General features: G+C 40.9%; 1 protein-coding gene across 4 annotated transcripts in view; it reads right to left on the bottom strand.

Annotated features, from left to right (window-relative positions):
- The window catches only part of WDR7 (WD repeat domain 7), a 240,268-nt gene that overhangs the window by 70,129 nt on the left and 154,915 nt on the right, over nucleotides 1-15,224 (bottom strand). For all 4 annotated transcript variants that reach the window (XM_066615954.1, XM_066615955.1, XM_066615956.1 and 1 more), the window contains one exon: nucleotides 14,173-14,359. In XM_066615954.1, the coding sequence (XP_066472051.1) occupies nucleotides 14,173-14,359 (187 nt within the window). The remainder of the gene's footprint in view (nucleotides 1-14,172; nucleotides 14,360-15,224) is intronic.

Here is a 15,224-nt window from a genome sequence, read left to right as displayed (position 1 = left end):
TGGCCTGATCCAGTGGGGCTGTTCTTATGTTCTTAATTAAAACACCCCCTATTTTTAAAAGTATAATTTCCTATTGCAATAATTAAACAGAACCAGAACAGCTTCAAATGCGAGTCTCAACTTTCAGCTCCAATTCCACCACTTAAAATTAAAACTGGCTCAAACAATCAACTTTTAGTCGATTATTCTGCCATTTGGAGATGAAGGCCCTTTTGAAAGATGTGGGTATTTTGCAGATGTGTCTAAAGATCCATGAAAACACAATGGCTGAATGACCATTCATACATGCATATATCAAAGAAGAGAGATAGTACTGGAAGCTGCTTTTGAAAATCTCTTCTCAATAAAGGAGAATCTAGTGCTTTTCAGTTCAGACACTACAAATTTATAAGGCACCCTTTGAAGGTGGCACTAGAAAGAGGCAACTGTACCTTTAAACACACCCATAAACACAGGATACTTTCTGTGTCACAATCCCCAAGTTTTAAGAATTCTGTCCCTAAGAAGAGAAAAAAAAAACTGTGCATGTGTTTGAGTCAACAGCACTCTTTCTCCTCCTGTTGGTCAACACGTGGAATTTTTGAGAAGCTCCTTATTCACTTATTCACAGACTCCTTATTCACTCATTAATGACACCCAGTAGTGCTAGTACAGTACATGCCTAGAGTTTAACCCCCTCTAAGCTGATTGGTCAGAGCAAGAACTGAGCATGAAGGAGCAGGAACCTTGCACCAAAGTCACAAAATAACAGCAGATGCAAAGCTACCGTTAACTGGAAAGCAGCTGAAGGGGCCCCATGCCTGTATTTTTATCGAGGGATTTTATTTTTCTACAGTTTCAACAGTAAGAGGACCTGCATTTCACTCCCTTCCACATACTGGCTACAATAAGAAAACATAATATTTATTTTAGTATTAGTGCTGCTGTGATATACATATGACACTGTTACAGTATTATCTGATACTGGAATATTTAAGAGTATTGGTTAATAGATTCTCAATTATTTTATACAAAAATTCTTTGAAGATATGTAAATGGGAATATGACTTCTGAAATACTGTACAGTAAAACCAAAGATATCATTATACTGGTGAGATAAGATGATAATGATAAGAATAAATATTTGAGTTTAACATTATTATTAACATTATTAACAGTATTTATATACCGCTTTTCAACTAAAAGTTCACATAGTCACAATCACCACTTTCATTACATGAGACACTGAATAATAAGACCAAATGTAGATCAGTGGATATCTACTAGATGCCTTTTCTATCATGACACCAATCTAAATGAATGCCCTCTCCAGGGAGGCCAAGGCCCCCACAACATTATGGTAGTTTAGGTGTCTTGCACCTTAGGAAGGCCTTTGGATTTGACTGATATGTTTGGTGAGGTTTTGATGGTACATATGTTTTGTGGTGGCTTGCCCTTTAACTCCTTTAGGCTGCAATCCTAGCCTGGAAGTAAGCTCTATTGACTATAATGGGACTTACTTCTGAGTAGACAGGCATAGGATTGGGCTCTCAGACTCATAATTGAATTTAAATTTAGTTTGAGTTAGTGGTTGTTGAATTTTGATACTGTACTTGTCATATTATTGTTATTTAACAATTATTGTTGTTTTATATAAACTGCTTTGGATTAAACCTTTAAGAAAAGGAGGGTATGAATGTTTGCCTGGTGCCAAATTTGATGTCTTTTTGATATCACATGAAAACAATCTGTTTTGTCCAAAACTGTTAGAGGTTTTTAAATCAATTATATTTACTCGCTTTATGCAAACCATCTCTATTTTTGAAAGTTTCAAGTGCAAGATGACATCTACGCACACCTGCATGGGGTTCTACATATCACAGAAGAAAATTCTTGTAAAAATAACTTTCCTGCATCCCCACGCAGGCTGCTTTTGGGAAATTCCCTCCCCCCTCTGAAGTTCTCTGTGTCTCACCTCACCCTCTGTCTGAGGTTCCACTTAATAAGATGAAAGGCTTGTGGAGGGCACAGGGGGCTGCTGGAACAGAGGCCATTCTGAACTTCATATTTGGGGCTGATCCATGTGCTTAAAAACAGCAGAGTAGATCTGAAATCATTATACGCCGCAGAGAAGTGCAGTCAGGGGAATCAGGGCCTCACCAAACCCGGCATGTTAAAAAAAAGTACCTTGCCTTTCTCAAATTTTTCCTTTCCACTCCAGCACAGTCAACAGGCAGAGCGGTCTCAGACAAAATTAATTTGCTGCAATTGCTGGCTTCCTTCTATCCACTCAAAAACAGGCAGAGTGCCTGTGTTAGCAATCACTGGGGAGGCAGCAGGCAGAGCTGCCTCTGATCACTGCTTCTCTATACTGTATACAAAAAGAAACAGTGCCAGGCCCCAGTTTAAACACCAGTGAGGCAGCTGTCAAACTGCTTCGGGAGGGGGGGGAGGGTGATACATGATCTTCAAGGGAGAGAGCTCTAATTGGCTGAAAGAGGCAAGTTATGCTCTGAATTTATTTCCTGTTCTCCCTGAATTTAATTCCTTCCCACAAGTTTCAGCAGTGCAGTTGTATTTTTTTTTTTAAATACACACACACAAACACATGTACAAACCTTTGCCAAACCAGCAAACACACTGCTTTCTCTTTTCCCGCCTTCCCTTACAACTGTGCCACAGAGAAAAAGGTAGTAACTCCCTGTATAATTTAGGTAATGGACAGGCAGGGAGGATCTTGGAGCAGGGTGCATCTGTGTATGTGTGTGTGTGGGGGGAGGCGTACTTACTGCTCCTTCTGGGTCTGCCTCTTTGGGCTTGGACTTATCATTCATATACAGATCTATCTATATTTTCCATTAGTTGACCCATGCTTAAAGAATAAGAGTTACATAATAGTGTAAGTCAGAGACCTTGTCATTCCTCTGATTCTCTTGAAACACTGGGGAAAAATAAGGTCACATAATTTTCCACAGATGCAGAAAGCGAGGGTACTGGTATCAATTGGTGTGTTCCATATTCAGAGCTTCAAACCCCAAACTTCTAAGAAGCATGTGTGTTGGCAAGTGGAATTTCTCCTAGAAACATCCAAATTTGGTTAAAAAAAAAAAACCAGACTCAAATTTGAGTACTGTATAAGCAAACTGGAAAATGAGGAAAAATATTTTTGCTCATTATAAACATTTGATCATTTAAGAATTCAGGAATATAAAATATTCTCTAATTTAGTTTTTCTCAAACTGTGGGTTGGGACCCACTAAGCGAGTCACAAGCCAATTTCAGGGAGGTTCCCGTTCATTTCAATATTTTTTTTAAATATATTAAACTTGATGGTATGTGATGGTATGTGACTGCATTTAGAGAAAAGTTACACATCTGTACTTTAACAGACTACTATATATATACTTGAACAATGATAGTAAATGGGACTTACTCCTGGGTAAGTGTGGGTAGGACAGCAGCCTAGGATTATTAAAAATTTTGCTGCTTGATGATGTCACTTCTGGTCATGACATCACTTCCAGTGAGGATGCTCCTGAACCAAAATAGCACAGTGGTTTGGAGTCAGACCTGGAAGATCCAGGTTCATAATCCCCACTTAGCCATGAAGCTTTTTGGGGGGACCAGTCACTGTTTCTCAGCCTCACCTACCTCCCAGGGTTGTTGTGAGGACAAAGGGAGGGAACAATGTACACTGGCCTGAGTTCCTTGGAGGAAGGGCAGTATAAAAATGTGAAAATGTGTGAAAGCCTTTCTAAATACCATAACTCAAAGAGGCAAAAATATTCAAATAGTTGTGCTTGAGTTATAGTATACACTTTTCTGTTGATTTTCCATTCAGTTCTTTTAAACCTAACCTTGAAATGTGGCAGCACCACCTAGTTAGGAAAGCTGTTCTGCCCTGCATGAATTCTTGGTTAGGGGGGTCTAACCCTCATTTCTATTTCACTACATTCACTCAGTCTCACACCCAGATGATATTTCTTTATATTTTTATACTACCAAAGTCTTGCATGTTCCTTTTCAATGATTAGAGCAGCCTGAAAATGGGGTTATTTGTTTTATTCAGAAGTAAGCCCACTGCATTCAGTAAGACTCAGGGCACAATCCTAACCAGGTCTACTCAGAAGTAAGTCCTATTGTGTTCAATGGGACTTACTCCCAGGAAAGTGAGAGGATTGCAGCCTTAAACTATAATCCTATCTTACCCACCTGAAACAACAAACACCTCCATCAATTATCACTGCAATCCAAAATTAGGAAGGGCTCTCATCCTACCAAGGTGTCTTTCAGTGTAAGCACCACTGAAATGGACAGGGGCAAAACAATATTGATGAATTTTCCTCAGTCCCCTTCAATTAAAAATTAAAAGCTGCTCCTTAATGACACAGAAGTGTGCAAAACAAACTGTACAAAGTAATCTGAATCAAACTGCAGCTTATAATTCAAAGGAAGAAAATTATGGGCAACAAAGATCCCTACAGCTGTCCAAGTCTAGAAATCAAAGCCTAATTAATGCTAGAAAAATACTCTTAATCCTCCTGAGTGTGCAGTTCCACTCAACGCATCGTCCACAGTCTAATCTTTTGTGTGTGTGTTGGGGGGGGTTGAGATGGCAAGGGAAGTGACTTGGGTTAGAGCTGTAAAGGAGTAATTCAAAGCTCTCCAGCACACTACCGCTTGGAAATGTCTTTTATTCAGTGCACGCACACACACAAACACGCACAAAACACACAAAAAGATAAACACTGCATGTGTTTTTCTTCATCAATAAATGTGAAGTGATTTTTTTTCTCCCACCCCCTTTGGAACCACACGCCTGACATAAAAGCTCCTTTATAAACCATGCTTAACATCACAGACAGAAGCGAGGCAGCTGTGCGCTGTTATTGTGTGCACGGTAAATCAGGCACAAAAAAGGGGCAGCTCAGCAGGGCACCAAGAGGGTAAGATGCACACTTAACCCCCTGTACACTTTGTTGCTCCATTTCTTTCCATCTTAAGTCCGTATACAGTCAGTACTGTACCTGTCACGGATGTAACAGGCCGTTTTCAATCTAAATCTTGTTATGGATTAATAAGCAAACACTTTCTCGCTTATTATGCAATTTATCATGATGAAAATTGCATTGGTCTCCTCAAGGCTACATGCTGATACATTCATTTATTCAGCAGCTCTGTATACAGAGAGCAGTACTAATCTTTATGACAGCTAGAGATGTACTAGGAAGCTTAAAATAGCATCCTGAAAAACTGCACTTGGTCTTTATGCAAGCTGTGTTTCTCTCTCTCTCTCTCTCTCTCTCTCTGTCTCTCTCTCACACACACACACACACAAATATACACACTCTTCCTCTGATCCGTTTACAGAAAAAGATTTTCCTCAAAATATTTTACTACCATCCCACTCACTTCCTGTTTCACTAATATTTAAAAAAAACAAAACACCCTGCTAAACTAGCTATCAATATTCACATTTCTACAGAGATACACAGAGTCAACTTATCTGAAGACTCAGACTAGATGCATATGAGGCAGGCTAAGTGCAGGTTCTTTTTGTCCACATGATAATTAGCATCAATCTTTATAGAAGTTTTGTTTTTTTTAAATCGAATGCAAGGCAACAGGAGAATTAACTTTTTCCCCGAATTACTGACTGCTGAACTGGCACCTTTGAGCAGTTGCAGTAGGTCCTTCAGTGGTGTTTCTGCACAGGCGTGATAGTCCTGGGCCAGTGGGAATAGGATGTTTCAACTTATGTATATTTCGAGTTAAGTACAGACACCTGGAACCTAATGTATTTAAAATTAGGGACTTGAGTAGTCATAAGCATTCAGAACTGAAGAAAATATGTTGCTTACAAAATTTTAGAAGTGGTGCATCTACAAAAAATATGCAATTATTATTATTTATTATTTAAAATACTTTTATTCCACTTTTCTCTCCAATCATTAGGTGCCTAAAAGTGCAATCCTAAGGTTCAGGCTGCAAGTGGTTCAGCCAGGGGTAAGGAGAATTGCTTCCCCTTACCCCAGGGAGAGCCAATGAAATCCCAATGGGGCTACTTGGATCTGCGCCACCTTCGGAGGTAGCACAAGCCTGAGCAGCCTGGGACTGGTGTGGGCTGCCTGGGAACAGGGTTAGGATTTGACCTCAGCCGCCCCAAACCAATGTGGCCCCAGGCCCATGGTGGCGTGGGAAGGCGGGTGCAAGTCTGTGCGACAGTCTAACTCCTTTCAGAGTGGCGCGAAACTGCTTGACAGTACTTTCATGATATTCCCGGGCCTGCGCAAGAGACATGTGCTGGCCCAACATCAGGTCTGGATTTAATAAAGATATAGTGGTTGTACTGCAGTGGTTCTCAAACTTTTAGCACTAGGACACACTTTTTTTAATGTGAATTTATCAGGACCCACCTGTTTTTTTAAAGACAGATATGTCTAAGGACTGAGAATGTGGTTAAAAATATTAGTAACATTTCTGAAAAGGAGTACAGTATTTTAAAAAAAGCATTTTAAAATAAAAAAATTTGGACTATCCTAACATTACTGATACTAAACTGTAATGCAGAATTTTACAAATATGCCTTTGTAAAAAGTGTTATTAGGTGAGTATCAGAAAAGTTAACTTAGGATACACAAAGAAATTCTGATTTCTATCTTATTTCGATCTGACTTTATCTACATCTTGAATAGCAAACTGTGATTCTAAAACTGCAGACAGAAACATCCCCCTCCCCCCGCTCTCTGTTCCATAAATAATTAAGAGAAATTCACAGAGACCACTGCAAAATTCATTAATAGAAATGCAGGTGAAATATTTTGAGTGCTTGAAAGAAAACCATGCAGCTACCCTTCTGTTATGTACAGGATTTCCCAGTTACATCTAAAACAATTATATTCTCAGATACTGAATATGTCTTGGAATATAATATTTTGAGCAGAGTATACTAATCAAAAACACCTGCTTGCCACAGATGACTATTCTTATTTACTAGGCAGAGCACATTAAATGCTCACACTGTAAAAATACACAGGTAAATATTTGACTGCTTATTTTCCCCACTCAAAATATATTCCTACTACTTACAAACATCATAAACTGCTAAGGTATATTACACTATGACTTGAAACTAAAGGCATAAAGAAGCAGATGAAATTAGTTTACATTTAGTTAAAACAGATTTGACAATAAACATTCAAAAATTCTTGACTTTCAACTTTAAGAATTTAATTTTAATAGGCCTAAAATATTTTGACAGAAAATAACAGTTTCATGTTTCAATATACCTGATATTTTGGAAAGAAGGCACAATATTATACCCTACCTAAATTGTATTATTAGGCAACACTGATCCATTATTAACTAAAGATGAGACGTGTTTCAATGAAGTTGCTTTTAGAAATTAGAGCAAAAGTTTCACTGATTAAACATGTTTATGTTAGACTGATATCTTCCAGAGGCAGCAGCCATATTAGTCCGTTGCAGCAGAAAACCTGAAATGTAATCTTTTTTCCAATCTGTGTTTTCTTGTCATATTTTGTTACAGTCTTTGTCAGTTAACTATCATGCTGTCCAATTTTATGTTTTGACAGACAGTAAACATCCAAATGTGTTGATTCTTCAACTCGTACTTAAATATAATTAGAATGGGTCAACAAAACTGTCATCCCAGAAAGCGATTTGCTCATTACTTGGGAGAAGGCAAGCACAAGGAAGACGATCGGTTCTTGTAAGAAAAGCAGACATCTCTCTCTGTTTGTAAAAGAGAACAATCCCGTTGAACTATGATTAATACAATTATGAATTAGGCATTGAGTATTTCAATACCTGTATAATAATCTTGAATCTTGGCTATGAGGAAGAGTTATGATTCCCAGAGAAGGAAAGAAAATCTGCTACAGTATATTCCCATTTTAAATATCTGCTATATTGATTGGTATTTTTCCAGGATTCATAAGATATGCCTGCTTGTATATGAAGCCAGGACAAGAGATGAAACTAAAAATATTTACATAAATGGTTCACGTCTATTTTACTTGCCTACCTGCACTTTTCTAATTTTTAATGAAAACATGTTGCATTAAGCATTATATATATTTAAAGACATTCGTCCCCATATAGATATAGTATTTTATATTTGCATCAAATTAGAAATGAAGAAAGCTATTTTGATTTTTTTTTCTAGCCCAGCAGAAACATGAATTATAGTCATGATTTAGGGCACAATCCTATACTTTAAAAACAGTATAGGACAGGGGTGTCAAAAGCATTTCATACAGCGGGCATTCACGACGCCTGCTGAGGGTCAGAGGTGATGTCATTAGGCAGAACGTGAAGTCATTAAACAGGTCACAACCAAAAATAAGAACTTTTTACTCACTTAGAAACTCATCAGCTGCAAATGAAGAAGAGAAAATATGCAAATCTTGATCATATTTCAAGATATGGCAGAGCCCAATTTTCATGTGGGCTGCCCGTTCAGCAATAACACCTTAGCACTGCTCAGCAGCTTAGAGCCTGAGGGCCAGATTAAAAGCTTCTGTGGGCCACATCCGGCCCCCGGGCCTTATGTTTGACACCCCTGGTACAGGACATGGTTTAAGGCACTAATGCTTCTGTACGTTAAGGTATTATACCACCAATGCAAAGGTAAAAAATGGGGGAGAACACGGTGTGTCGTGGGTGAGAGAGGAGGAGCAGAATTATTTCAAATCCTATACCCCTTCCAGACCACAGTTACACCCAAAACAATGGTCACTAAATTCAGAGGCAGTATAAATGTGAAGTTTACCACAAAAATCAAAAGAAAACAAAGGGCGGAAAAACCCAAAAAATCTCCAGCTCCTCTCCTCAATAGTGAAGTACAGAAAACAGACCCAACTCTACAGATAGTCATAGCACATCAACTCCATATTTATATCCCTGCTAGGGAGAACAGAATTTAAATGAAAGGGCACACGGCATGGGCCTACATTTCTCTGGCCTTATGGCATGCACACTTTGAGTCCATAAAGGGGAACTCTGGTGATGGGAACTACAGAACAATGGCATCTGTATACAAAAGGAACACTGCACAAACAGCTTGCTGCCCTCAGAACATACATGGGAAGGGTACTCTGTTAACACTTGTACTCTCAGAAATCTCTTTAGAGGTTATTCTGCCCCCAAAGGGGTATTCTGCCCCAAAAGACTCCACACAAACACACGCATTACTCCACCACCACCCTAACAGTTGTATTGGCAACCTTCAGTCTCAAAAGACTATGGTATCGCGCTCTGAAAGGTGCACCGGGAGCAAGTGCAGTCTGTCCCTGGTCTGTCTCCCTGGCTATGGGCCTTCCTTCTTTGCCTCTTTGCCTTGGACTGCTGTCTCTTCAAACTGGGAAAGGCCATGTTGCACAGCCTGCCTCCAAGCGGGCCGCTCAGAGGCCAGGGTTTCCCACTTGTTGAGGTCCATCCCTAAGGCCTTCAGATCCCTCTTGCAGATGTCCTTGTATCGCAGCTGTGGTCTACCTGTAGGGCGCTTTCCTTGCACGAGTTCTCCATAGAGGAGATCCTTTGGGATCCGGCCATCATCCATTCTCACGACATGACCGAGCCAACGCAGGCGTCTCTGTTTCAGTAGTGCATACATGCTAGGGATTCCAGCACGTTCCAGTACTGTGTTGTTTGGAACTTTGTCCTGCCAGGTAATGCCGAGAATGCGCCGGAGGCAGCGCATGTGGAAAGCGTTCAGTTTCCTCTCCTGTTGTGAGCGGAGAGTCCATGACTCGCTGCAGTACAGAAGTGTACTCAGGATGCGAGCTCTGTAGACCTGGATCTTGGTATGTTCTGTCAGCTTCTTGTTGGACCAGAATCTCTTTGAGAGTCTGGAAAACGTGGTAGCTGCTTTACCGATGCATTTGTTTAGCTCAGTATCGAGAGAAAGAGTGTTGGAGATTGTTGAGCCAAGGTACACAAAGTCATGGACAACCTCCAGTTCATGCGCAGAGATTGTAATGCAGGGAGGTGAGTCCACATCCTGAACCATGACCTGTGTTTTCTTTAGGCTGATCATCAGTCCAAAATCTTGGCAGGCCTTGCTAAAACGATCCATGAGCTGCTGGAGATCTTTGGCAGAGTGGGTAGTGACAGCTGCATCGTCGGCAAAGAGGAAGTCATGCAGACATTTCAGCTGGACTTTGGACTTTGCTCTCAGTCTGGAGAGGTTGAAGAGCTTTCCATCTGATCTGGTCCGGACCCTAACAGTGGATGCAAGTATAATGCACCCCACAGAGCAGAAATTCCATGCCTCAAAGAATGAATGCTGTGTGTCTCATTCAAGTGGTTCTTCCACCTCCCTTCTTATCGTCAAACTGTTATAAACTTTGTTGGCTAACCCTTTCTCTTGCAACAAGTAATATCAGTGAGCACATGCTCACTCTTGGTGAAAGCCAAGTTCTCCAACAATTGCTACCACTGACCAAACACTACGAGTCCTTTGTTTTTCAGGATTGCAGGCAGACCAGATGGAGCAGAGGAGTCCCCACAAAGAAGGGAAAGGCAATGCTCAAAGATTTGCACTCTGGGTCCCCACTATGCATGCACACTTGGGTGACATCTTCAGTCAAGAACACTGAGCATGAGCACCCAGAGACCACATGTGCTACTTTCTCCGTATTTCTTTGTCACAGGGCAGCTTTCCACAGGGGGAAAGGACACAAGACCCTCCGTATTCCCAGATGTGCACATGCACCATAAAGAGGAGGGTGCTACTCTCCCCTCCTCTATATGACAAAAATTTTAACACCCCTCCTCACAGTTATGAAATCTGTTATAACCTCCCCACATATGGGGGAAGCATGATCGGGCTGCTATTGTATACATATATTTAACTGGAAGAGGGTCTGCCTGCATCACTTGCCTGTTGGTCCTTCCTTCAATGAAGGACCAAAAGGCAAGCAACGCGGGCAGCCCTGTATATTTTACTGTAAGAGAGGAGTAAAATACTGTGTAAAATAAATATTTTACTGTGAAAGGAGAGTAAAAAAAGGGAGAGGGCTGCCCCTGTTAGCACCCCTTTATGGCAGGGACCCAGAGTAGACTACCTCCCTGCTGCTATGTTACTGGGTGTAGCCAGATCCTGCTAACACCTGCTATTCTGCTGGCTGTTGTACAATTTGCAAAGACACAAGAGCTCTGCTGAGTTGGGATGGCTGGCAAGCCCACTCATGCCTCTTTCAGATGCTGCTTAATGCTTTTCGATAGAACTTTGATAGTTGTTAACTTACAGCCCAATCCTATACATGTTTACATAGAAGTCCCATTAGAGTCAATGGGGCTTACTCCAAGGAAAGTGTGGATAGGATTGGGCTGTTAGTTACTAGATACTTGCAGATGAGGATCCTTTTTTTTTTATTAACCTCAGATAAGACAGGAAGGCAAGGGAGAGGCACAGAAACCTCTTTGGTAGGAGGGTACAGGATTTGCATTGTACTGAACAGAAGGATGGGAAAGGATAGGTTCCTTGGGAAATGGGTAGATTACATAAAACAAGTAAGGAAATGTTCTCATGAGGAAAATTAATGCTCTCCTATTTTATAAAATGTATTGAGCCATGTTTCATCTGAAGTATATAAAGATGCTAGGTTTCATAATTGATCATATTAGCTTGATGCCCAGTTGCACTAACAGAGAAGGGCACTCCGCATACAATAAGATGCAATCACCTACTCAGCCAATCTGCACACATGGAGAAGAGGATGATTCAGAAGATGAATCAAAACATCTACTTCTGGGAACATGGCAAGGGATAGTGTTCCCTGTAGCAGTTCTAGCTGCTGTGTGGAGCCCCGCCATGGCTGTGTGGTGGCAGGACGAGGCCTCCAGATGTTCAGCAATGAAGTCACATGTAGCTGAGCTTGGTTTCAAGCTGCGCAGCTGTGTGGGAACAGTGCCTAGGGAACTCTTTACGCATTATGGTTTTAGGTATACACCCAATATATTGAAAGTGCATACTGAAGTGTACAAATTGGAACATGACAAACAAATTTAAAACATGTGCACCGCACAGGCACACTCACCAGAAATCTGAAGTTGGATCAGATTCACTGTTGAGTGTATAGCTGGTGGTATACGTGGCTTGTTAGCTGGGTAATTTATGAAATAGCACACTAGAGATTTCAAAACTGAACTAAACAGAACATTTTCCTGCCCTCCCCCCCATTCTCCCCAAAACTGCCAACTGACGTCTTCTGAGGAGGAAAAGGAACTTCTAATAGTTTTCAGCACCCTCCAGCAACTGAGATTACCAGGATACTTTGAGTAAAGCCATATAGCACTTCCAGTGGTTGGTTTGCACTCCCTCCCTTTTTTTTTAAAAGTTACATTTTACAGGGCAAATGTTGTTCTGGAACCATTTCCTCACTTAAATGACTCACAACAAAAGAAAAAAACAACACAATTTACCACCAAGAATTCATTCGTTCTCTTTAGAATATTTCAAAACACAACTATAGAAACCTTTTTCTTGAGAGGACAAAGGGACTGATTTTTTGTAACTGTCACTGAAGAACATCAACAATAACTCAATGTGAATCAATGAGTTAACCATTGTCTGAAATGGGAGCAGATGTCAAGACAAGTTCGAGTTTAGGAAAACCTGACACAGTCATTTTAAACTCTTTTAAAGAACTTGAATTCTATTGTATAAACAAATTAGTTAAAAAGCAGAATATATTTAAAAGACTTTCTTTACCACTTTCCCTAAAGATAACTTTTAAGTGGTGACTTCCCATCCAAACACTCTTATGTTACAGTTCATACACACATACAAATTGATTTGCCATTATGAAAACTAATTGTGGTGTGCCTCGGGTTTGTGTGCTCCTCCTCCTTTCACTTTTTCTCCTTTGTGTAAGAGACAATGAAATAGAGAGCTTCTACTAAGGAATAACCTGCAGTTTCGTGTTACATTTGAACTTGGGAAACTGTCACTGGTTAGTTCATAAACCAGGATTTGAAACCACAGTTTGATCTTGGGATAGGTTGGACTAAACACACGAGCAAGACAATAAGCTGGACCCTGACTGGTTTTAAAAAAACAACATTAAAATGCGGGTGACAATCTTTTTTTTTTTTTTTTAAATGTCAAAATTCCTAGTCTATTAGCTCAGACTGCCTGCTTTAGAATTAGAAAGTGGGGTGTAAATATATGTTCACATTAAACCAATAAAATCAAACACAATGAGAAACTGTGCCTATTTAGGCAAGCAAGAAAAGATAGTCAACTTGCCCCTCATTATTTTCCAGATACTCCTTACCAATCTAGCCCATCTTGCGGCCTTAAGTAGGATTCTAGGAAGGGTTCCTCTTCTGTCTTCTGCCAGGGGGTAGGATTGCTATGGGCAACCAAGAGCCCAGGTAGTGTGCTAACTTTGAGAATCCCCCTGGAACACCAGGGTACCAAGTCACCATGCTCACTCGTGACATTTCTCAGGTTTTTGAGCACCCTTGCTTGGAGGGATTGGTTTCCTGTTTCGCTGGATATCTTCAGTTACTTTAATCTACTGATTGGTAGGTCACCCAGCTCTTCTTCCCCTTTCTTCATCTCCTTCTCACAGTTCTTCTCCCAAACTCCTCACCCCCTTGCTTTCTTCGTCTTTCCTACTGTCTGTTTTCTACTCTCCAATGTCCTTTCTTCCTTCTGCCTGGCTCTGTTCTCCACCTGCTTTCTTCCCTTTGGGCATTTTTCAGTCTCCTCCTTTCTCTCCTCTGCTATTCACTTTCCCTCTTCCTTTTGCCCACTTGCTTTTCCCTCCCTTATTCTAATCTCATCTCCTTGTCCCCACCTCCATCTGCTGGCCCCAGTCACTTTCAGGGGCTGGTACAAGCCCCACCTTTCTGTCATTAGTTGATCACTGTCAGCTGCACAGAGCTGTAGTGTCCTTGCTGGCCTGGAACAGCGAGAAGGCAGCACAACTGCCAGCTGCTTATGTAGGGAGGCCGTTTGCATCAACACCTGTTACAGTGGGTGGTAAATGGGGAAGGGGACTTTCCTGTGGTGGCAAGTTGTTAATACTTGGGAAGAAACAGTAGATACATTCAGTGTTATGGAATTGTTAATATAGAATACCTCAATTAACAGTACACGAAGCGCGTCAGACTAAACACATCCCCTTACCCCACCAAATCGATGGGTGAAGTACGTACTTTGCCAGCTGCTTTTCAGCATCAGCACAGAGCTCCAACAGGCCCATCAGTACAGCAGAGACATCCATATAAGGCTCCCATACCGTGAACCCTCGTCCTATGAGATCAATAGCTGTTCTCCTGATGGTGCTGTGTGGAGGAAGTTTGGGACTGGGTGGTTGAAGCAGAAGGTATGTCAAGGCCTTGCCTGCCAGACAGACACACATACACAAAAAACATAAAAATCCAGGGTCAGGAAACAAGAGACCAAGCATATAATGTTTTTAACTGCTAATCCACAATATCTAGAACAGAAACCTACTCACTATCGAACATCTCACTGAGCATACCCTGATATCACAAAATACAAACAAACCCATCAGGTTGTGACCCACAATTGTCATGCTAGGGGGAAGCAAGAACGCTACAAGCCCCTGTTCGCTCTCTCTGCCAAGTTTCTTTTGCTGAGTCTGAGACTTAGTTTTTGTCTTATAGTCTCGGGAATCCACAGGAGCTGGTCATCACATTTCAGAGAAGTGTACATATTAGAAAAGAGGTGAGGAAAAGCAAAAGAATTAAATACAACAGAAATGTTTAAGCAATTAAGAAATCTTAAAAAGTGGTAACAGCTGCTACACAACACATTTCACTCAATTACAACTGGAATAGATACATTAAAGACTTTATAGTTTTATATTTATTTTTAAAATCAGTATTAACTGATGGGTGTGTGGAAGCACTCACATGCTCTTTTATGACGCTGCTCAATCCCAAGTCAGATCATTGGTATAGGACATTATAAACAGCAGTGACAGCAGCTCTGTAGGGTTTCAGGCAAGGGTCCTTCCCAGCCTGGAAAGTGACCCTAAAATCTTCTTCATGACTCCATCCCAGAAGCAGAGTACAAAACCTCTCTCTGAACATAAGCAATGGTATGACTCTACAGTGGAGTTCACAAGCTCTTTCACCCATATGCCAACCCACACCCCTTCCCAAGCAAGACTTACTCTTGCAAGGGAGAGATACAAGTGATAGGGAGGTCTCATTGATGAAAGACTTTGTCCTTAGAGCCT

The sequence above is a fragment of the Tiliqua scincoides genome, chromosome 2 (assembly GCF_035046505.1).
Source record: "Tiliqua scincoides isolate rTilSci1 chromosome 2, rTilSci1.hap2, whole genome shotgun sequence".
NCBI lineage: Eukaryota > Metazoa > Chordata > Lepidosauria > Squamata > Scincidae > Tiliqua > Tiliqua scincoides.
Note: the sequence above shows the minus strand (reverse complement) of the source record. Positions and strands in the feature narration are given on the sequence as shown.